Here is a 24371-nt window from a genome sequence, read left to right on the forward strand (position 1 = left end):
GTTCTTGTGTGGATTTTTAAGCTTCCTTTCTGTGTAAATCTTTTACCGCAAACTGAACACGAAAATGTTTTTTCACCTGTGTGTTTTCTTGCATGACTATTTAAGTGTTCCTTCTGTGTGAATCTTTGACCACAAAATGAACACGCAAATGGTTTTTCACCAGTGTGTGTTCTTGTGTGCGATTTTAAGTAATGCTGTTGAGAAAAGGCTTTACCGCAAATTGAACACGAAAATGGTTTTCCACCAGTGTGGGTTCTTGTATGACTAATTAAGTTTCCCTTCCGTGTGAATCTTTGACCGCAAACTGAACACGAAAATGGTTTTTCACTAGTGTGTGTTCTTGCATGAATATTTAACTTTCCCTTGTGTGTAAATGTTTTACCACAAATTGTACATAAGGGTTTCTCCCCGGTGTGGCTCCTCATATGTGTTTTCAAAGTAGACTTTTTCCCAAAGATTTTTCCACACAGAGCATTTCCAGAGTTTGCCGTCCTTAGACCTTCATTGTCATAAAGCAAGTCTTCGCTTTCTGATAACGGAGCAATTAAATTGTCTGCTTGCCCTTCTGCTGAGCTGCCGTTCGGAGTCTCCGCCCCTCTGCCGGCCACGCCCAGATCATCTTCACTCTTGAAAGGCTCACCAGTTGACACAGTCACATAATCTTCCTCCTTTTTGATTTGCTGTTGAGGGAACTCTGGCTCCTCCTTTTTAATTTGGGGTAAGGTTAAGGTGTGTGCAGGCTCCGCCCCTCTGCTGGTCACGCCCAGATCCTCTTCCCTCTTCAGGAATTCACCAAGTGACCAGGTGACATCATCTTCCTCCTTCTTGATTGGAAGTCGCTCGACTCTCATTTGTTGTTGAGAGAACTCTGGCTCCTCCCCTTTGATTTGGGGGAGCTTGAGTTCCTTTTTAAGGCCAGCAGACTCTTTCCCATCAGGACCAAGATATTCTCTGAAACCTGCAAAGACACGAAAATAAATGATATGTTTCATAATCTGTCTATCTAACGAGAAGTCCTTTAGGTTAGACTTGGAATGTAAAGTCTTATACTTATACCGGCGGTGGTTAGACTGGGAATGTAAAGTCTTATACTTATATCGGCGGTGGTTAGGCTCGTAACATGACATTAACTTGAAATTTAACTGAAATCAACTCAAATGACTATACACACCCACACATATTCGACCACATGGAATTTCTCCAATTTGTCTCATATCTCAAGGAAAAAAAATGCTCGGAATTTAGCTCGTTTCTCAAATTTCCCATAAATTGGGACACTCGTATGTCAATGTATTCCTGTAATATGCTGGCTGCCACAGCAAATGTTCAATTAATAAGGAATAATTAAAGCACTTGCGGGTGACCCACATTGTAATCAACAGTTTGAGGAAAACAGAGTTCACCTTCAAAATTAAAGTACAATTAAGAGCACACCTACACATTTCAATGTTTAAAAATGTTTTGTTTTATTAAACCCAAAGGATTCTTTAATCTCATCTCATTTTCTGAACCGCTTTATCCTCATCAGAGTTGGGGGGGCTGGAGCCTATCCCAGCTAACTTTGGGCCAGAGGCGGGGGGGCACCCTGAATTGTTGGCCAGCCAATCGCAGGGCACAACAAGACAGACAACCATTCACACTCACACTCATACCTAGGAGCAATTTAGAGTGTCCAATCAGCCTACCATGTCTTTAGAATGTGGGAGGAAGCCGGAGTACCCGGAGAAAACCCACACGCGTCAAAATAAAAAGGTAAAAAAATTGAAAAAAAGCCTTTCTATAAATGGTCATTTTTAAAGAAACTAATGCTTTACTATACATGGTCTTTTTTTATTATTAAAAAAAGCCTTACTTTGCAAAGTCTATGCATGGCCTGGGGAGAACATGAAAACTCCACAAAGTTGGACTTGACCTGGATTTGAACCCAGGACCCCAGAGCTGTGAGGCCGACGCGCTAACCACTCGCTCCTCTGGGCCGCTTTTCACATTTTTAAGAACTTAAAACAAAATAAAAATCTTCAGTGTTGAGTCCTAGTAGCAAGCGGAAGACATGGGAGTTGCTTCCGCTTGAAAAATAATTTAAAAAATAAAAAACATTTTCCCCATAAAAAATCCGCGATGTAGTGAAATGCTGAGGGATTACTGTCCTTGAATTTGCAATTGCATTGCACAGATAAAACACTTCTACAATTAGCATTAAGCCTTATGGTTTAGGAAATATATAGATATAAAAATGGACCCACCTTCTAGTCTGTGAAGGACAACTTTTGCATGCATTATTTTGCAAAATGTCGAGTTTTCCTCGTGGAACGTTGCTGCTCTTTTCCCACACGTAAATTCTGATGGAGACGCCATTGATAGCTGCTAGCTAGGCTAAGCTAAAGTAGGCCGCAAAGCTTCAAAGTTCTTCGACGACGTGAGAGACTTGTTCCTTTGATATATGCTAACAGGCTGAGCTAAAGTAGCCCGCAAAGCTTCAACGAAGTCTTGAAAATGATGTTGGCTGATATTTAAGGTCATAAAGTAGCTTATGCTAGACACGACGGGGACCCATAGTTTAAGTTTGGTGGCGAAAACTGCGCACGCGCTGTGGCCGCGTCACTTCCTTCGATTTATAAATGTAAGAGAGTCGGAAATGGGAAATAATTATTCTTCAAACGTTCTGACATGTGATTTGTGCAAAAAAATTGCGCAGGTTTTAATTAAATTAAACATAAATCACTTGAAGATTGCGTCTAAAAAGGAGGCGTCGCAAAACGCGCATGCGCAGAAAAAACGTCCTTGATAATGGAGCTGTTGCTGTTTCGCCGATTGGCATCACGGGAGAAGTAGTTCTTCAATGAAACGGTTTGAACTCGCAGGAATCAGTCTCTTATTTAGGTACCGCTCTCTCGTGGTCAGGAGAAAATTTGTTTAATTTTAATTTCAGTATTCGTGGACATTGTACACAATAATTAAGACACTGTCAATCACAAGTTATCGAAGAAGCGCATTTAAAGAAATCATAATAATAATAATAATCGGACATAGGCCCCTGTTGTAGTTATCACAACACAAAAAGCCTACTTGTCATCACACGCAGCAATTGCGTGTGACGAAATTGATGCGTAATAGATGCATATTAGAAAATTAGCAATTTCTCAAAGGTGTCTTAAACCCAAAAGGAAAAGTTTGTTTTTTCTTTTATTTACATTATTCCCTTAATCCGGACCAACCACTAGATGTAAATTATGTCTTGATTTTCCCATTTTTAACGAATATTTGCAATTTTCCCTCCAATTTTGTTCTTTTTGTGTTTTAGTTCAATAAGTATTTTGTAAAATGTAAAAATAACTATATAGAAATATTTTCAACAAATGATTCTTCCCTTATTAAGAATAAAAGCTCAAATAAACATTATTTTAGATCTATGAAAAATATTTAAGGCTTTATATCCAGTTCTTTAAATCCGATTTAATCTCTCTCTCTCTCTCTCTCTCTCTCTCTCTGTCTCTCTCTCTCTCTCTCTCTCTCTCTTATATATATATATATATATATATATATATATATATATATATATATATATATATACACATATATATAGTTGGAATAATGATTAATACCCTTAAATCATTATTAGTCATATTTAATTAAAATTGGAAGACATCTTTCAACATAACTGCTTACAACTTGCAAGGAGAAATCACTACCAACACGTCTTCGTTCGCAAAAGGATTCTGACGAGCGGCATACTCTTCGGTCCATTTAGCGGCACATAACCAAAATATTCAAAGGTAATCTGATTTAAACATAGCATAAGCAAAAACAACTGTCTCAACTGTTTTGAACAATTGTATAAGCTTAACCGAATAACATCATAAAGGTTATAAAAACAACTGTCACAACAATCTGTTTTTATCGGAACACCTGCGTAAGAATTTGCACAATAAGCATAATAATTTCTTTATAAGGTAAACAGAGAAACAGTATATTTGAACAATAATGCGAGTATTCTCGGAAGTTTGTTTCGATTTTTCGCCATCTGCAGGATTCCGAGACAAAGCAGTTTAAGAGTCATGGTAGATCATCCGTCTGGCCTGGAACTTGTTGTCCTGTTCAGTCCATAGTTATGAAGACAATTGACTGGCCCCGACAGGAAGACTGGGGGAAAGTGCACTCGGTCCAAACAGTATGGCACAATTTAAATTATAGCTTCATTACCTATTAATTCCAAATGAACCAAGAACTGAATGACAAGCCTTGCATTTTACATTTTTTATAGATCTAAAACTATGTTTATTTTAGCTTTTTTTCTTACTGAGGGAAGATGTCTTTTAATCATTTAATTTCAAAAGGAAACGAAATATGTTTTTATGTTCAAAATTAAAGTGGAAAACAGAAAATATTTTTATATAGTTACTTTTACATTTTACTAAATACTCATTGAACTAAAACACAAAAAGAAAAAATAAGGATGAAAAAATTGCAAATATTCGTTAAAAATGGGAAAATCAAGAAATATAATTTACATCTAGTGGTTGGTCCAGATTGAGGGAATAATGTTAATAAAAGAAAAAACAAACTTTTCCTTTTGGGTTTAAGACACCTTTGAGAAATTGCAAATTTTCTGATATAGTTTCTGCGCTTCTTCGATAACTTGTGATTCACAGTGTCTTAATTATTGTGTACAATGTCCACAAATACTGAAATTAAAATTAAACAAATTTTCTCCTGACCACAAGAGAGCGTTACCTAAATAAGAGACTGATTCCTGCGAGTTCAAACCGTTTCATTGAAGAACTACTTCTCCCGTGATGCCAATCGGCCAAACAGCAACAGCTCCATTATCAAGGACGATTTTTCTCAGCGCATGCGCGTTTTGCGACGCCTCCTTTTGAGACGCAATCTTCAAGTTATTTATGTTTAATTTAATTTTCAATTTAATTAAAACCCGCACAAACATTTATTGCTCAAACCACACGTCAGAACATTTGAAAATTAATTATTTCCTATTTCCGACTCTCTTACATTTATAAATCGAAGGAAGTGACGCTGCCACCGCGCATGCGCAGTTTTCGCCACCTAGCTTAACCTACGGGTCCCCGACGTGTCTAGCATAAGCTACTATATGACCTTAAATATCAGCCAAATTCATTTTCAAGACCTCGTTGAAGCTTTGCGGCCTACTTTAGCTCAGCCTGTTAGCATATATCAAAGGATCAACTCTTCAAGTCGTCGAAGAACTTTGAAGCTTTGCGCCCTCTTTAACTTAGCCTAGTTAGCAGCTATCAATGGCGTCTCCATCAGAATTTACGTGTGGGAAAAGAGCAGCAAAGTTCCACGAGGAAAACTCGACATTTTGCAAAATAATCCATGCAAAAGTTGTCCTTCACAGACTAGAAGGTGGGTCCATTTTTATATATAAATATTCCCTTCATCATTAAGGCTTAATGGTAATTGTAGAAGTGCTATTTTTGTGCGCTGCAATTGCATATTCAAGTACAGTAATCCCTCAGCATTTCACTACATCGCGGATTTTTTCTGGGGAAAATGTTTATTTTTTAAATATTTTTTTCAAGCGGAAGCAACTCCCATGTCTTCCGCTTGCTACTAGGACTCAGCACTGGAGATTTTTTTAAAATTATAAATTCATAAAAATGTGAAAACCGGCCCAGAGGAGCGAGTGGTTAGCGCATCGGCCTCACAGCTCTCGGGTCCTAGGTTCAAATCCAGGTCAAGTCCACCTGTGTGGAGTTTGCATGTTCTTCCCAGGCCTGTGTGGGTTTCCTCCAGGTACTCCGGTTTCCTCCCACACTCCAAAGACTTGCATAGTAAGGCTTTTTTTAATAATAATAGACCATGTATAGTAAAGTATCAGTTTCTTTAAAAAATTACCATTTATAGAAAGGCTTTTTTTCCCAAAAAAATTACCTTTTTATTTTGACGCGTGTGGGTTTTCTCCAGGTACTCCGGCTTCCTCCCACATTGTAAAGACATCGTAGGCTGATTCGACACTAAATTGCTCCTAGGTATGAGTGTGAGTGTGAATGGTTGTCTGTCTTGTTGTGCCCTGCGATTGGCTGGCCAACAATTCAGGGTGCCCCCCCGCCTCTGGCCTAAAGTCAGCTGGGATAGGCTCCAGCACCCCCCCCCCCCCACGACTCTGATGAGGATAAAGCTGTTCAGAAAATGAGATGAGATTAAAGAATCCTTTGGGTTTAATAAAACAACACATTTTTATACATTGAAATGTGTTGGTGTGCTCTTAATTGTACTTTAATTTTGAAGGTGAACTCTGTTTTCCTCAAACTGTTGATTACAATGCAGGTCACCCGCGAGTGCTATAATTATTCCTTGTTAATTAAACATTTGCTGTGGCAGCCAGCATATTACCGGAAAACGTTGACATACGGGTGTCCCATTTTACGGGAAATTTGAGATACGAGCTAAATTCGGAGCCATTTTTTTCCTTGAGAAATGAAACAAATTGGAGATACGAGCTTATTGAGATGGTGGTCAAATATGTGTGGGTGTGTATAGTCATTTGAGTTGATTTCAGTTAAATTTCAAGTTAATGTCATGTTACGAGCCTAACCACCGCCGATATAAGTATAAGACTTTACATTCCCAGTCTAACCTAAAGGACTTCTCTTTGGATAGACAGATTATGAAACATCATTTATTTTCGTGTCTTTGCAGGTTTCAGAGAATATCTTGGTCCTGATGGGAAAGAGTCTGTTGGCCTTAAAAAGGAACTTGAGCTCACCCAAATTAAAGAGGAGGAGCCAGAGTTCCCTCAACAACAAATGAGATACGAGCGACTTCCAATCAAGAAGGAGGAAGATGATGTCACCTGGTCATTTGGTGAATTCCTGAAAAGGGAAGAGGATCTGGGTGTGACCAGCAGAGGGGCGGAGCCTGCACACACCTTAACATTACCCCAAATTAAAGAGGAGGAGCCAGAGTTTCCTCAACAACAAATGAGATACGAGCGACTTCCAATCAAGAAGGAGGAAGATGATGTCACCTGGTCATTTGGTGAATTCCTGAAAAGGGAAGAGGATCTGCGCGTGACCAGCAGAGGGGCGGAGCCTGCACACACCTTAAAGTTACCCCAAATTAAAGAGGAGGAGCCAGAGTTCCCTCAACAACAAATGAGAGACGAGCGACTTCCAATAAAGAAGGAGGAAGATGATGTCACCTGGTCACTTGGTGAAAACCTGAAGAGGGAAGAGGATCTGCGCGTGACCAGCAGAGGGGCGGAGCCTGCACACACCTTAAAGTTACCCCAAATTAAAGAGGAGGAGCCAGAGTTCCCTCAACAGCAAATCAAAAAGGAGGAAGAAGATGTCACCGTGTCAACTGGTGAGCCTTTCAAGAGTGAAGAGGATCTGGGCGTGGCCGGCAGAGGGGCGGAGACTCCGAACGGCAGCTCAGCAGAAGGGCAAGCAGAAAAATTAATTGCTCCGTTATCAGATACCGAAGACTTGCTTTATGACAATGAAGGTCTTAAGGACGGCAAACTCTGGAAATGCTCTCAGTGTGGAAAAACCTTTGGGAAAAAGTCTACTTTAAAAACTCACATGAGGAGCCACACTTGGGAGAAACCCTTATCATGTACAGTTTGTTGTAAAACATTTACACACAAGAGAAACTTAAATATTCATGCAAGAACACACACAGGTGACAAACCATTTTCGTGTTCAGTTTGTGGTAAACGATTTACAGAGAAGGGAACCTTAAAAAGGCACACAAGAACCCACACTGGTGAAAAATCATTTGCGTGTTCAGTTTGTAGTCAAAGATTCACGCAGAAGGGACACTTAAATAGTCATGCAAGAACCCACACTGGTGAAAAACCATTTTCGTGTTCACTTTGTGGTCAAACATTCACACGGAAGGATCACTTAATTAGTCATGCAAGAACACACACAGGTGACAAACCATTTTCATGCTCAGTTTGTGGTAAAAGATTTACAGAGAAGGGAACCTTAATTATTCATGCAAGAACACACACTGGTGAAAAACCATTTTCGTGTTCAGTTTGTGGTAAAACATTTACAGAAAGGGGAACGTTAAAAGCCCACATAAGAACCCACACTGGTGAAAAACCATTTTCGTGTTCAGTTTGCGGTAAAGCCTTTTCTAAAAATGATTCCTTAAAAATCCACATAAGAACCCACACTGGTGAAAAAACATTTTCGTGTTCAGTTTGTGGTAAAACATTTACAGAAAGGGGAACGTTAAAAGCCCACATAAGAACCCACACTGGTGAAAAACCATTTTCGTGTTCAGTTTGCGGTAAAGCCTTTTCTAAAAGTGAATCCTTAAAAATCCACATAAGAACCCACACTGGTGAAAAACAATTTTCGTGTTCAGTTTGTGGTAAACGATTTACAGAGAAGAGAACCTTAAAAAGGCACACAAGAACCCACACTGGTGAAAAACCATTTTCGTGTTCAGTTTGTGGTCAAAGATTTACACACAAGCAAAACTTAAAAAGGCACACAAGAACCCACACTGGTGAAAAACCATTTTCGTGTTCAGTTTGTGGTCAAAGATTTACACACAAGCAAAACTTAAAAAGGCACACGAGAACACACTCGGGTGAAAAACCATTTTCGTGTTCAGTTTGTGGTAAAAGATTTACAGAGAAGGGAACCTTAAAAAGGCACACAAGAACCCACACTGGTGAAAAACCATTTTCGTGTTCAGTTTGTGGTAAAGCCTTTTCTCATGAGAAAGTTTTACAAATACACACACGAACCCACACTGGTGAAAAACCATTTTCGTGTTCACTTTGCGGTAAAGCCTTTTCTCAAAAGCAACACTTAAAAACGCACACAAGAACCCACACTGGTGAAAAACCATTTTCGTGTTCAGTTTGTGGTCAAAGATTCACACGGAAGGTATTCTTAACTATTCATGCAAGAACACACACAGGTTAAAAGCCATTCTTGTGTGCAGTTTGCGGTAAAGCCTTTTCTCAAAAGCAAGATTTCCAAAAACACAAGAATCCACGCTGGTCATCTTCGTGTTCAGTTTGTGGTAAAACATTTGCAGATAAGGGAACGATAAAAACCCACATAAGAACCCACACTGGTGAAAAAACAATTTCCTGCTCAGTTTGTGGTCGAACATTTTCCCAAAGGAGAAGCTTAAAACAGGGGTCTCGAACTCAATTTACCTGGGGGCCGCTAGAGGCCGAGTCTGGGTGAGACTGGGCCGCATCAGGATTTCCACAAGAAAAGCACTGATAAAACATTCCAACGTTATCAAATACCTTTATTTTTTAACAAAAAATAATGAATTAAATAAATTAACTTAAAGATGAATAAAAAATAAATCAATCAGTAATATAAAACCAAATAATACTAATGAGCATACAGTAGATATACACTGGCTGGCTAAGTAGAGAAAATGAATTATTTTTATTCCGTTTCAAATGTCTGTATTAACAGCTCTTTAACCTTTAACTTTCTGAACTTGAATGGAACATTGAACATGAAATATTCTGAACACGGCTTCTTTTGCCTACTCCTTGCTGCTAGAGACCTGGCAGCGCTTCTTCTCACATAGTCACATTTGGCTTGAGGGAGGAAGCAGTGGAGACCCTCAGTAGAGCTTGAAGATGCTCATCAGTAAGTCTGGACCTGTACTTGGACTTATTGAAGTTCAAGGTGGAGAAGAGCTTCTCACACAAGTATGTGCTCCCAAAAAGGCACATGGTCCGCTTGAACCTTCGGGAAAGTTCAGGGAAGCTGGGGGTCAACTCTCTCAAAAATTGCCCAAGCTTGTCTGCTTCTCCACTCACCTCCCTGAACTTGGCTTTGAGTGCAGAGTTGCACTGCAGGTCAATGAGCTCCATTTGAAGGTCAGGAGGGGCATCTTGCACATCAAAGGAGAAGGGGTCCGCAAAAATTTGAAATGTGGCTTTGTGTGTCTTGAAGTCTGCAAATCTGTGATCAAATTCCTCCTGTAGCTTCGAAATGGCCTCAACATACTTCTCACCACTGAATGGTGTGCCTGCATCCACGAGAGCCTTGCATGCTGGGAAATGGCAAAGGTTTGTCTGAGAGAGCTGGGCTTTCCATAACACAAGTTTAGTGCAGAATGCTCTCACGTTGTCATAGGCAGCACTGACAAGTTGCCCCTGGCCTTGTAGCTTCTTGTTCAGTACATTAAGCTCATGTGTGATATCAACAAGAAAAGCCAAGTCCATGAGCCATTTGGGATCACTTAGCACAGGATCAATCAACTCACAAACGGCGTAGCTAGCTTTGACTGCTGCATTACTGTCTTTGGTAGCCTTCTTGAAGAGATCCTGTTGCCTCAGAAGACGTGTTTTAAGACTGGCAACCTGGTTGGCTCTCTCATCTCCCTGGTATTTTTCGTACTCCACAGCATGTCTCGTAGTACAATTACGTTTCAAATTGTATTCCTTGTGCACCGCAACTTTTTCAGTGTAAATGAGACACGTCGGGGTGCCCCTGTGTTCAACAAAGAAATATTGCACTCCCCACTTTTCTTGAAACTGTCTGTGCTCATCACCGACCTTTCTCTTCACGGCAGGCTTTGAAAGAGACATCTCTGGGGCTCTGTAATATGTTTTTCCACTTGGAATGAGTCTCGGGTTGATCTTTCACATTCAGTCGCGCGGGTTTGTGGCGCATGTGCACTTTCGCTCTCCGTTTCAATCGCGGAGATGGCTACAGACACTGACACAGGCTGGATCACGGATCATAGCGCCTCATTCAGTTCTATGGTGAGAGCAGCGGAGGAGTGTGCGCGCCGAGCGGAGTGATCAGCCTCACGGCTTCTCCTCCGCCCAGCTGATTGGAGGAATGAATGAGTGAGTGAGCGAGGCACTGGACAGCCCGGCCGATGTCCCGCCCTCCAGAGCCGTATACCTCACCGTGATTGGTTCATTCAGCTCCGAACCAAAGTTCCCTCTAATTTTTTGTTGGTCTGAGCAGAAAGACAACCTCCCCGAGCGCACTGAGTACCAGTGTGAGCGACATCATCGGTACTCGGATGATTCGCCTAAAGACGTTTCGCCGACGGACGTTTGACAGACGGGCAGGTCGCCGAATGGACGTTCCACCGAACGTTCATTCGGCCGAACGGAGGTTCCGCCGAAACGGGATTCGAACGCTCGCCCCGCCGGATCGTGTGTGTACAAGTTTTTCAACCTCGGCCCGCGGGCCATATACGGCCCGCGGGCCATATACGGCCCGTTAGGATTTTTAATCCGGCCCGCCGCCGGTGTTGTCCAAATTATAGTAAAAATCAATGTTCGTCTACCATCAATGGCAGTCCGGGAATAAGCACTCTTGGGCAGGCAGATGTTGCAGAACCGAGCCGTAAAATGACAGCAATCGGGTCAAATCCATCCTAAAACAGCATTTAATGATTAAATACAAATACTGGATGATATCGCGATGGAGGCAAAAAAACGTCTATAGACGTCCATTCGCCAAACGGCTCAAAATGCTCTCAAATTCGGTCAAATCCAGCTGAAAACAGCGTTTAATGATTAAATACAAATACTAGTATTTGTATTTAATCATTAAACTAACAAATACTAGTACGACCTGTCCGTCTGTCAAACCTCCGTCGGCGAAACGTCTTTAGGCGAATCATCCGGTCACGACATCATCATTGCTCGCTATCGGCACACCAGTATCACACCTGCCACAAGCAGGTGCATGTCAATGTTCCCTCTAATTTTTCATGTAAAACATGCTGTAAAACAAGAAAAACATGAGTGGACAGAGCTACTGCCACTGGCTGCCACTTAAACGGCGCCATCATGAGGAAAGGGGTAAAAAAAAAAAAAAAAAAAAAAAAAAAAAAAAAAAAAAAAAAAAAAAAAAAAATTAAAATAAAATAAAATTGATCTTTCATATTAAGACGGGGGCCGCAAATTATCGTCCCGCGGGCCGCAGTTGGCCCGCGGGCCGCATGTTTGAGACCCCTGGCTTAAAAGAACACTTATTAACCCACACTGGACAACAATGTCTTCCTGCTCAGTCTGTGGCCACAGATTCGCTACTACAGCCCAATTAAAAAGCTACACAATTCAAAAACCTTTTCCAGGTGCAGTTAATTTTCCAACATTTTCACAGAAAGGAACCTGAAAAGAAGACTTAACAACCCGCAGTGGCGAAAAGCCCTTTCTTTGCTCAATTTGTGGTTCAACACGTTGGTAAAAAATACTTAATAATACATAATACTAAGTTTGTTGCCAAGGATTTATTCATAAGACTTAAAAGAAACAAACGTGTGTGTGTGTATGTTATCTATTAATTGGCAAAAATGACGAGAATCCCCCGTGTCATTTTTGAATCATGTTGATATAATTTGTCTGCTGTGAATTTGTCTCTGTTTGAAAAAGAGAAAAACAAGTCAAATTTTGTTTTATTTCATTTAATCTTCAGAATTTTCTATTAGCTTTGTAAACTACATTCTTCATATATATATATATATATATATATATATATATATATATATATATATATATATATATATATATATATATATACATATACATACATACATATATATACATATATACATATATATACATATATACATATATATATATATATATATATACATATATACATATATATATACATATATATACATATACATATATACATATACATATACAGTGGTACCTCGACATACGATCTTAATCCGTTCCGGGACTGAGATCGTATGATGAGATTCTCGTAACTCGAGCGGACGTTTCCCATTGAAATGAATGGGAAACACATTAATTCGTTCCAACTCTCTGAAAAAAAACAGGATATTGGATTGGAAAAAATGTTTTATTTCTTCTAATTCGCCATCTATTAACAAAGTAACACATAACTAGTAGTTTAATAGTAATAAAATGTGTTTAATCTAACTAAAATTGGGCAGATTTCGCCGACGGGGGACAGAGATGTTTGGGGTTGTGGGGGGATCTTTTTTTTTTTCCCCACGACAACGCACTCTTAAACGGAACAAACAAATTTAAATGAACTTGGATTAATATATACAGACACTCAAACATAAGTTTAATGTAACTTTACACAAAACTGAAATCTAATTTTGTTGTAATCTTTTGTTACCTTCGTTTTCCGGGTTGGCGGTTTGCCACGCCTCCACCCTCACGTTCGCTATCGATGGGCTGTTTGCTGTTGTACTACGTATTCCCTTCAAAATACAGACGCTCCCCTACTTACGAACGAGTGAGGTTCCGAGCGATTGTTCATAAGTTGAATTTGTTTGTAAGTTGATTCAGTGCTATATTTTGTATAATAATTTATGTTTAAGGCCTATATAAGTATATTGGTATAAGGTTTATATAAGTGCATTTGTATGTTTAAGGCTTGTTGATTCAGTGCTATATTTTGTATTATAATTTATGTTTAAGGCCTATATAAGTATATTGGTATAAGGTTTATATAAGTGCATTTGTATGTTTAAGGCTTGTATAAGTAACATGCATTGGTTTGTACTGAAAAAAAACATTTAATAAAATGGAGAGAATATGTACAGTACTGTAGAGAGAGAGATAGATTTATGTATTAGAAACTGGCCAAAAGAAGCGACCTAATGACGATTGCAGTGTTCTTCTTTTTTTCATCATAAATGATGCAGTAGCACTGTATGGCATCATTCAATTGATTTGCAAACTTTGTTTGTCTTTTTGTGTTTCTAATTGGCCAACCACCAAGATATATAATCAATCAGATATCAAGGTGGAAAATGATTTAGAAATTTGAAATCAGTTTTTGATGAAAATTATGGAAAATTGTTTAGTCCAATGATTTTTTTTGGTGTAAATGCAGCAGCAGTACTCCAAATGTGAAATTTGAAGTGGAGAAACAAATCTGCTATGCGAAATTTAGGAGCACTGAGAAAAAAACAAAGACAGTGCATGATATGAAATTCCAAAGTATTATATTGATAATGGCATCCAAATTGTGTTAACAGAATATTTGACTGAATTGACAAAAGTTTCCATATTTTGTTATGAAATCATTGCGCCTACATAACGAGGTCAACGGGGAAAACAATATGGAAATCCAATTTAGTGGAATGTACCAAACGCCATTATTCACTACACGATTGGAACTGGATGATGAGGCTAATCTGGCTATCTGCATAAAAGAAAAAAACTTTAAAGGAACACATTGAATTTGGGTTAGAAGGAGACTGTGCTTTCCAACAGAAAACAGACTGGACCAACGGCGGTCCCAGGAGCCTGGGTGCTCAACACAAGTTTTACTGGCCAGCCAGCAGACATGAAAATAGCCGATCCACCCTGTGCACCGTAAGAAGGTTCTCTCAGTTGAAACGTATGAGGAGACGGGTAAGATAAACTTTTTGCCGTGATCAGACGGAATGGAAAGCACTCCAATATTGATTGGAAAAATTATTGCTCGAGGAGCAATGCCATAAGTCATAAGGAACTTTTTATATTGGTTTTATTGTCTCCATAAAAAAGAGGAGTGAAAGTGTTTCAATTGAGACCAAACCTACATCCCCCCGGCAACATCGAACTATTGTCCAGCCCCCCAAGATTTCTCCTGGTTAAACCGGCTCCCCACGGAGCATGGCCTGATCTGCGGGGATTTCAACGCGCACCACCTGACCTGGGATATTCTTGCCAAGACAGATCCCAGGGGTAACGCAATCCATCAATGGGTCGATGACCATGACCTAACTCTCCTTAATGACAGCGTCTGGACACGGACTGCCAGATACCAACAAGGAGCAGGCATGAGTGCCCCCGACCTAACAATCGCTGACCCCACCACGGCCGAACATCTGCAATGGGAACCGATCGACGAGATGACCTTCGACCACAGACTGATTCTGATTAGGTGGAACCATGCTCTCCGTGTCGAATGCCAACAAAGAAGAGTACGACCCAACTTCTCGAAAGCTGACTGGAAGAGGTATCGTACCATCCTCGCAGATCGCCTACCCTTAATCTCCGCAGCAGCCACAGCCCCGGTAAAGCTCTCCCTCTTAGTGCAACACATGAAAGAGGGAGCAGCACTTACAATACCGGTCAAAGTTATCCGCCAGAAGGAGCTCCCATGGTTGACACAGGACCTGAAGGACCTCATCCGCGAAAGGAATCGACTACGTCGAGACCTCCAACAAAATAGGAAAGAATGGGTAGCACTCTGTCAACAGATCAAAGAAAAAAACCACGGAAGCGAAAAGAAACGCATGGCGCTTACACCTCGCCAAGATCGCCGAGACAAAATATACGGGACAAGCCTGGTATTTAGTAAAAATCCCTCTCAGGCACCAAAACGCAACAATCTGGCGAGTCCTTGGTCTACAAGAACAAGGAGTACGTGAGTGACCGAGCCAAGGCAACAGCATTTATCAGGGAATATGCCTCGGTCAGTGGACGCAAGAGTGACAAGCGGAGCAGACGAGCAGTGCGTTCTCTACGTACAGCTACCCGCAGACTACTTGGCTCACCGCGACAATTCCTCGAGCTTCTGTTCACCGATAATGAACTGCAGACAGCGATGGCCCAACTTAAAGCGGGTAAGGCAGCTGGACCTGACAACATAGCCCCGGACCTTCTGAAAAATCTCCCGGCAATCATCCTCCCCGAACTACTCCATATCGTCAACACCAGCTGGCTAGAGGGCTGGTGTCCACAAGCTTGGCGAGTGGCCACCATCATCCCTTTCCTCGAAAAAGGGAAGTCACCAAAGGACGTTGCAAACTACAGACCCATCGCCCTCACCTCTACGTTTAGCAAAACGATGGAAAGGCTCATCGTGAACCGTCTCGCCTGGTGGTTGGAAGATAAACAGCTTCTCAGCCATTGGCAAGCCGGTTTTCGAAAGGGAAGAAGCACGACGGACCAGGCCCTGCGACTGTCGCAGTTCATCTCTGATGGCTTCCAGTCGACTCAACGACAACGCACGCTTGCAACTTTCTTTGACTTCAGCAAGGCATTCGACCAGGTATGGAGAACAGGTCTCTTACAAAAAATGGCAGACCTGGGGGTCCCCTACCGCTTCATCAGATGGATCGCCAACTGGCTCACAAATCGCACAGGCAGGGTCAAGATCAACAATACCGCCGGCAGGAGCAGAACCTTCAAAGAAGGGCTCCCCCAAGGCTGGGTCCTGTCGCCCCTCCTATTCATCATCTACATTAATGACCTCCTCGACAAGTTCAACGATTCCACCCTGGTCAGCGCCTATGCAGACGATCTGGCTCTTGCTTGTCGGGGTAGGAACAAAGAGGAGGTGGAAAGCAGACTTCAAACGGAGGTTGAAAAAGTCTGGAGGTGGAGTTCCAAAGCACACCTAAACCTTAACGCCACAAAGTGTGAGGCGTCATTCTTCAGCCTGGACTCAGCTGAGGCCAAATGGCAACCAAAGATCTCAATAAATGGCGCCACCCTCAAGCATAATCCCACCCCCACTTTCCTTGGCGTATCCTTCGACCGACAACTCACGTTTGCGGAGCAAGCGAAAAAAGTCCTCCAAACCATGTCCAAAAGAACAAATCTCCTCCGCAAACTCAGTGGCACATCTTGGGGTTGGCAACCGAACGACCTTAGAACGGTGTATATTGCCACCCAAAGAAGTCTCGCAGAGTACGCATCACCGGCATGGGCCCCCTGGCTGGCCCAAACTCACCTCAAATCCCTTGAAACTGCCCAACTGGAAGCAGCCCGCGCCATAACCCACCACCTCAGGTCTACCCCCACCAAAACAGTCCTACATGAGGCGCATCTTACACCCCTCTCATCCCGCCTCAATTTACAAGCACTTCTTAAAGCTGATGCCTGGAACCAGCTGCCTCCTTCTGATCCCCGACACCGCCTTCTCCATGAAAACATCAAAATGCGGTTACAAAAGAAGCCAGACTGGCGATCTTCGACCCTTCCCTGTCTTACCGCTCTTGAACTCCATACCCCTTGTACATACTCTTCCCACCCCTGCCCACCCCGGCTATTACCCCCCTATCCAAACCGCCTTTACTGAAGTCTCTAAACACATGCCGACCATCATCCAAAGAGATAAGGCCGAAGAGCTCATCAGAAGCATGGGTGAACCGGACCTACAGATCTTCACAGATGGATCCACCAAAGAAGGCACTGCGGACGGTGGTGCAGGTTTCGTCGTCATTAAGGAGACTGCAATCATCCACCAATGGCATGGTGCCACTGGCGCCCGCAGCAGCTCCTACCACTCTGAAAAAGTGGCATTGACCGAGGCACTCTCCTGGCTGAGGGAAACAGCAGACTGGCAGACATCAATCATCCTCAGTGACTGCAAATCGCTGGTCCAAGCTATGGGAACCCCCCACACGCAAGACCCCGCCATTCGGAGACTTCAGGGTGACATCGCCCTTTTCCCTCCGCCTAAGCGACTACAGCTACTGTGGATCCCGGGCCACTGCAACACATGCGGTAACGACCTGGCCGATGCCCTAGCTAAACTTGGCTCATCAGATGACCAAACCCATACCTCCCCGGACGCAGCCACAAGACGCGCCGTCATCCAACGTGAAGATCGCTAACCCCCTCCCACCCCCGCCTTTTGCAGACCTACACTACGAAAGTCACAGAGGAAGAACTTGCCCTATCGAAAGGAGACCACACAGACCTGATTCGTTTCCGCACTGGACACCACCCCCTGCTCCACCGTTGGCTCCACCTTATGGGGAAATCCGACTCGGAACGCTGCCGCCTGTGCGACGAGGAGACTGAGCCGTCTGAACACCTATGGCTCCGCTGTCCGGCCTTAATGACCGAACGCTACCATTGCGGCCTGGGCAAATCCCTGGATGAACTAATCTGTGTTCCAGTGGCAGAAGAAGAAGAAGAACATCAGCATTGAAGTCCCCCAGCAGAACAAGGGAGTCCCCATTAGGAGCACTCTCCAGCACCCCCTCCAAGGACTCCAAAAGGGGTAGGTACTCTGAACTGCTGTTTGGTGCACGCACACAAACAAAAATCAGGTGCCGTCCCCCCACCCGAAGATGGAGGGATGCTGGAAGAGTGTCCGACCCCCCTCGAGAGGGGTGGTACCGGAACCCAAGCTGTGTAGAGGTGAGCCAAACTATGTCGAGCCGGAATTTCTCAACCTCACGCTCAGGCTCTTTCCCAACCAAAGAGGTGACATTCCACACCCCAAGAGATAGTTTCTGCAGCCGGGGATCGCCTTCTTTGGCCCCTCTCACAGGTGGTGAGCCCATGTGAGGGGGAACCCACGTCGCCTCTCCGGGCTGTGCCCGGCCGGGCCCCATGGGTCTAGGCCTGGCTACCAGGCGCTTGCCATCGCTCCCCTCCTCCGAGCCTGGCTCCAGAGTGGGGCCCTGGTGACCCGCGTCCGGGTGAGGGAAGATGTCGTCCAATAATGTTGCTCATCATAAGAGGTCTTCTGAGCCATTCTTCGTCTGATCCCTCGCATCAGACCAGTTTTCCATGGATAACCCTACCCCGGGGTTCAAGGCTCCGGACAACATAGCTCCAAGGGTCACTGGGACTGACAAACCCCACCACCACGATAAGGTAATGATTCGTCGGTGGGGTATTATTAGCTTAAGTGCATGTTTAAATTCAACATGGTATATTATTTTGTAAATCCCTGGGCCGAATGTCTCGTACCGCCTTTTTTATTGTAATGGAAATTTTTAAATGCGTAATGGATGACTCTGTGAATAGCAGGACTAACCAAGGCTATGCCAGTCCCCGGCCGAGACCGAGGTTCTTGCGCTGGTGGTCCTCAGGAGCTCCGTCAGCAGGTGGGAATACCCACGTGCTCTCAGTATATCTGCTTCAATGTGATTGATTAGTTTTGTGAGTTACCTTGTAAAGTGTGAAGTGATATGTCAGAAGAAGCAGAGTGGCGCAGCGGAAGCGTGCTGGGCCCATAACCCAGAGGTCAATGGATCGAAACCATTCTCTGCTACAAACATCAGTTCTTTTTGGTAGAAGCAAACTACCCCACTTCCAAGTGTTACCATTGCTGTGAAAATTTGTTCTTGAAAATTATTAATTCGGTAAAACTTCTCCTTTCTCATTTTCTTCTGAGGGATTCCTACTGATCAAAAATCAGCTCGGAAATCGGGCCTGATCGCATCATTTTCACAAGATCGGAATTTGATAAAAAACGCATTGTTTTTTTGAAATGCCTTGATATTCTCATGAAGGCGTTAGTGATACCGCGAAACATGTCAGGTACGGCCTAAAATTCATTGTGAAAAAGGAACAGAAAATAGTCAAATAGGAAAATTCATTTTTATTTCATTACATTTAGTCCATTTTTCTTTTTGTCATCTATTTCAAATATTAACAACAACAAGTTTTTAATTGCATTCTAGTTTCATACACTTTGAGAGCATGTTCTGGTTCTGGCCTCGGTTTAAAATCATGATTCATCTTATAATATGACAAAAGTATAAGGACATTGTACGACTTATTTATTTATTTTGAGCAAATTCATTATCTTTCACACCATATTTCTTATAATGTTTCTTAGATCCTAGATTCAATATATCAATCATTTTCATTCAAATGTATCATGTTTGAATAACACTCAATATTCTTATTGGATTTGCTTGCAAATTCAATAGACAAAAACTGCAAATTTTCAAATTTCTTAGGCAGGTCTTTAACTGTGACGATATTTTCCATATTATTTAGATAGTAAATTAAATAAAATCTTCAACGAAACTCAATTTTCTTATACAGTAATACCTTGACTTACAAGTGTTCCAACATACGAGACAAATTTGAGATTTGAGCATACCAGATGGTTCCCAATTGTGAGTCGGTAGTAAATTAGAACAAATTTTGGTGTTTTTTTTAGGATGGAAACAGATTAATTTGTATTTTGTTCATTTCTATGGGAAGAATTGACTTGAGATACGAGTTAATTGACATACTAGCTCAATCCCGCAGTAAGCTCGTATCTTAAGATATTACTGTATTTGAATAGTGGATCGATTTTACACATTAAAAAGTGTAAACAAGATTTTCAGAATGCAAAATACAATTATACTGCGATTACAATGATCTTTCATACAGAAATTGATAAAGCAAGCAAAGCCGTCATTGCCCAATGCTTATCACAACACATTTGTGTCTTTTAAGTCTATCCTTACGACTAAATCTCTGGCAAGAAGCTGAGCAGAAAAAGGGTTTCTGACGGATGTGGGTAATTGTGTTTTTAAGATATTCCTACCACAAATTGAGCAAAAAAGGGCTTTTCTCCTGTGCGGGTTGTTAAGTCTTTTTTTCAGGTTTTTCAATTGTGTAGCTTTTTAATTGGGCGGTTGTAGCGAATCTGTGGCCACAGACTGAGCAGGAAGACATTGTTCTCCAGTGTGGGTTAATAAGTGTTCTTTTAAGCTTTCCTTTGGGAAAATTTTCGACCACAAACAGGAAAATGTTTTTTTGCCAGTGTGTGTCTTTGTAAATCTTTCTTTTGAGAAAAGGCTTTACCGCAAACTGAACATGAAAATGGATTTTCACCTGTGTGTGTGTTCTTGCATGACTATTTAAGTTTCTCTTCTGTGTGAATCTTTGACCACAAACTGAGCACGAAAATGGTTTTTCACCAGTCTGTGTTCTTGTGTGTACAGACGCTCCCCTACTTACGAACATTCAACTTACGAACAACGGTACATACGAACATGTCTGAAATTGCGTTTAAGTCCAAAAATGTTCGCAAATCCAATTTTGTATTTCGCCCCTCTTTCGGAGTAGTACTTCTTTCCGCCGCTAATACCGACGCCTGGCGCTGTGAGAGCTCAGCTCACCCAGCATCTACCTTCTTCTTCGTTGCAATGCGGAAGTGCGTGAATGTATCTCCAGTGTGCAAAGAACCTTTTTCATTTGTATCATTAAATATCTCATGCATCCAATATTGAATATGGTTGGTAAAAAGCTAAAGGCTTCTGTTGAGGGAGTTGCAAGGAAGAGGCAAGCCATTTCATTTGAAACGAGTGGCAATAATAACGAAGCTTGATGCGCGTGAGAGTGGTGAGCGTTGCACATTCAGTACCATTTATAAACAAAAAGATCGAGCAGCAGGACCCAAATATTGAACGTTGCACAAAGTTTGCAAATCAATTGAATGATGCCATACAGTGCTACCTCATCATTTATGATGAAAAAAAGAATAAAACTGCAATCGTCATTAGGTCGCTTCTTTTGGCCAGTTTCTAATACATAAATCTCTCTCTACAGTACTGTACATATTCTCTCCATTTTATTAAATGTTTTTTTTCAGTACAAACCAATGCGTGTTACTTATACAAGCCTTAAACATACAAATGCACTTGTATAAACCTTCAATATACTTATATTGGCCTTAAACATAAATTATAATACAAAATATAGCACTGAATCAACTTACAAACAAATTCAACTTATGAACAATCGTTCGGAACCAATTGCGTTCGTAAGTAGGGGAGCGTCTGTATTTCTAAATTTCCCTTCTCTGTAAAGCTTTTACCACAAACTGAGCACGCAAATGGTTTTTCACCCGTGTGTTCTTGCATGATTAATTAAGTTTCCCTTCCGTGTGAATTTTTGACCACAAACTGAGCAGGAAAATGGTTTTTCACCTATGTGGGTTCTTGTGTGCCTTTTTAAGCTTCCCTTCTCTGTAAATCTTTTACCACAAACTGAACATGAAAATGTTTTTTCATCAGTGTGGCTTCTTGCATGACTAATTAAGTGTCCCTTCTGTGTGAATGTTTGACCACAAACTGAGCATGAAAATGGTTTGTCACCCGTGTGGGTTCTTGTGTGTCTTTTAAAATTTCCCTTCCGTGTGAATCTTTGACCACAAACTGAACACGAAAATTGTTTTTCACCAGTGTGGGTTTTTGTGTGATTAATTAAGCTTCCCTTCTGTGTGAATGTTTGACCACAAACTGAACACGAAAATGGCTTTTCACCTGTGTGTGTTCTTGCATGACTAATTAAGATTCCCTTCCGTGTGAATCTTTGACCACAAACTGAACACGGAAATTGTTTTTCACCAGTGTGGGTTCTTGAGTGACTAATTAAGCTTCCCTTCTGTGTGAATGTTTGACCACAAACTGAACACGAAAATGGCTTTTCACCTGTGTGTGTTATTGCATGACTAATTAAGATTCCCTTCCGTGTGAAACTTTGACCACAAACTGAACACGAAAATGGTTTTTCACCAGTGTGGGTTCTTGTGTGTCTTTTAAATGTTCCCTTGTGTGTAAATGTTTTACCACAAACTGAACATAAGGGTTTCTCCCCAGTGTGGCTCCTCATATGTGTTTTCAAAGAAGATTTTTTCCCAAAGGTTTTCCCACACTGAAAGCATTTGCAGAATTTGTCGCCACTGGGATTTTTCTTAACATCTTCAACATCATCATCGTCAAAAAGCAAGTCGTTGTCATCTGATAAAGGAGCAATTAAATTTTCTGCTCGCCATCCTTCTGTTGAGCTGCCACTTAGAAGCTCCGCCCCTCTGTTGGCCACGCCCAGATCATCTTCACTCTTGAAAGGCTCACCAGTTGACCATTTGACACATTCCTCGTTTTTGATTGGAGGTTGCTCTTCTCTTTTGCACTGTTGAGGGAACTCTGGCTCCTCCTCTTTAATTTGGGGCCATCCTGAGGCGTTTACAGGCTCCGCACCTTCGCCGGCCATGCCCAGAACATCTTCCCTCTTCACGAACTCACCAAGTGACCAGGTGAAATGATCTTCCTCCCTTTTGATTGGAAGTTGCTCGTCTCCCATTTGTTGTTGAGGGAACTCTGGCTCCTCCTCTTTGATTTGGGGGAGCTCTTTAAGGCCAACAAAGTCTTGCCCATCAGGACCAAGATATTCTCTGAAACCTGCAAAATACAAAGATAATACGTGTCGCTACATGCAGTCAAAAATGGGGAAACTTTTTTTTCTTACTTTTACACGTTTATTATCACATTATGGTAGATTATTTTGCAAAGATATATGCCAGAAAAGTCACCTTTCAGGTTGAATCCAATCATCCACTACACAATTTAAAGCCAAAATAGTGGTGAATTCAGATTTTAAATATTTTATCTTTTTTTTAGTTTTATGGTCATGTTCTTGAAACGTTGCAAAAATCTAAAACTTGTTATTTTGGGTTAAAATGGGTTAAGTACATCCAACTTTTTCTTTTATTTTTTAATGGACATGCGTGAGGTTAATTTACATTGTTTCTTTTTGTGAGGCTGAAAATAATCTGCTTGCAAATGTTGATGTCTTCAGTTGATTATTTTATTTATTTCATATTACAGCAACTTTTGGTTTGAAGGTAAATTTTGAGAAATAAATACGCCTGCAGGTTTTATTATTTACTTTTCGTAGTGTAAGAAACGAGTTGTTTCATCTTTATTACAGAACTTTTAAAATCATCAAACTGCTGTCAAAGAATGAGTTGGTAAAGAAAACTATAGCTCTATAATTAATACTTTATATATTTGAAGGAATAGTCTTTAAGAAACGTTTAATTGGGAGAGCGATTAAACACAAAAAGTGGCTAAAATAGAATACGAATAAAAAAGAAAAGCACCTTTTGCAAACAGTCGAGACTTGATGGCGTCATGTTCTCCGTGGGTGTGTCTTTTTGGGGGTCCCCTGCTCGAATTGTGTATTTTGCGTACATTTTGCAACATAGTAGGAACTGATGAAAAAATGGGATTTGTCACAAATTCTCACCAAAAACAGGAAAAGTTAACTCACCTGACATTTTCGGGCTTGATATTTGCTTGATAGACGAACCGTTAATTTCAAGAGTCGTGTTTCCTCTCTTTGCCAGCAGCTAAACTCGGCTAGGCTAAGCTAAGAACGCCAAAAATGTCACCGTTCATCCAAAAGATTCGAGATTAAAGGATTTTTTGTGTGGTCTCGTATGGATTTCGCACACTTTTATTGGATTAGTCATACGGCTAAGAAGTGATTAAAAAAAGAAGCAAATCGCTTTCCAAAAGTATAGCAAGCGCCGTCGTTCGACAGCAAATGGACGAGACGGCGAGTGGCGATGACGTCATATACAAGCGGCGACGATTTTGCCTTCAGACGGGAAAAACATAAAAAAGAGAAAGGAAAAAAAGAATAGAAATACAAAACATTGTGGAAATTTTGTGTGAATTATAAACCTTTTCTCCAATGGAAAAATTATAACCAACTGATCTTTTTTAGTCATTTCGTTTTAAAAACTCATACAATCAATACAACCAAGAAAATAACGAAATCATTTAATTTAGAGAAAAGCCATTCGGGTATGAACTCTGTTAAAATATATAGAGACACCAGTCAAAGTGTTTGCCAGGTTTAACGGTATTAAAATGTAAATATACAAAAAGCAAATTGATGATACGAGTATCGG

At 41.4% G+C, this 24371-nt stretch overlaps 3 protein-coding genes across 5 annotated transcripts in view; 1 reads left to right on the forward strand and 2 right to left on the reverse strand.

Moving 5' to 3' along the window:
* The window catches only part of LOC144065546 (uncharacterized), a 4767-nt gene extending 2220 nt beyond the window's left edge, over positions 1-2547 (reverse strand). The window contains exons 1-2 of the mRNA XM_077588501.1: positions 2244-2547; positions 1-958 (exon numbers count right to left, since the gene is read on the reverse strand). The exon at positions 1-958 is cut by the window's left edge and continues 2220 nt beyond it. Of these exons, the coding sequence (XP_077444627.1) occupies positions 1-958; positions 2244-2355 (1070 nt within the window). The 5' untranslated portion in view covers positions 2356-2547. The remainder of the gene's footprint in view (positions 959-2243) is intronic.
* Positions 2548-5070: 2523 nt separating this feature from the next.
* On the forward strand, positions 5071-9137 carry LOC144065516 (uncharacterized). Its single transcript, XM_077588437.1, has 2 exons — positions 5071-5382; positions 6679-9137. The coding sequence occupies exons 1-2, from the start codon at positions 5271-5273 to the stop codon at positions 8925-8927; spliced, it is 2361 nt and encodes a 786-aa protein (XP_077444563.1). The 5' UTR covers positions 5071-5270; the 3' UTR covers positions 8928-9137.
* Positions 9138-19248: 10111 nt separating this feature from the next.
* LOC144065592 (uncharacterized) lies at positions 19249-24170 on the reverse strand. Of its 3 annotated transcripts, none has more exons than XM_077588568.1 (3): positions 23726-24170; positions 23556-23666; positions 19249-22854 (listed from the first exon to the last, which is right to left on the reverse strand). In XM_077588568.1, the coding sequence occupies exons 1-3, from the start codon at positions 23730-23732 to the stop codon at positions 21515-21517; spliced, it is 1458 nt and encodes a 485-aa protein (XP_077444694.1). In that variant the 5' UTR covers positions 23733-24170; the 3' UTR covers positions 19249-21514. The 3 variants fall into 3 exon arrangements, with proteins under 3 accessions (XP_077444694.1, XP_077444698.1, XP_077444697.1); XM_077588572.1 differs by having other exon boundaries at positions 23556-23620; positions 23726-24166; XM_077588571.1 differs by lacking the exon at positions 23556-23666 and having other exon boundaries at positions 23726-24168.
* Between the last annotated feature and the right edge of the window lie 201 nt (positions 24171-24371).

This window comes from Stigmatopora argus, chromosome 20 (assembly GCF_051989625.1).
Source record: "Stigmatopora argus isolate UIUO_Sarg chromosome 20, RoL_Sarg_1.0, whole genome shotgun sequence".
NCBI classification, from domain to species: Eukaryota; Metazoa; Chordata; class Actinopteri; order Syngnathiformes; family Syngnathidae; genus Stigmatopora; species Stigmatopora argus.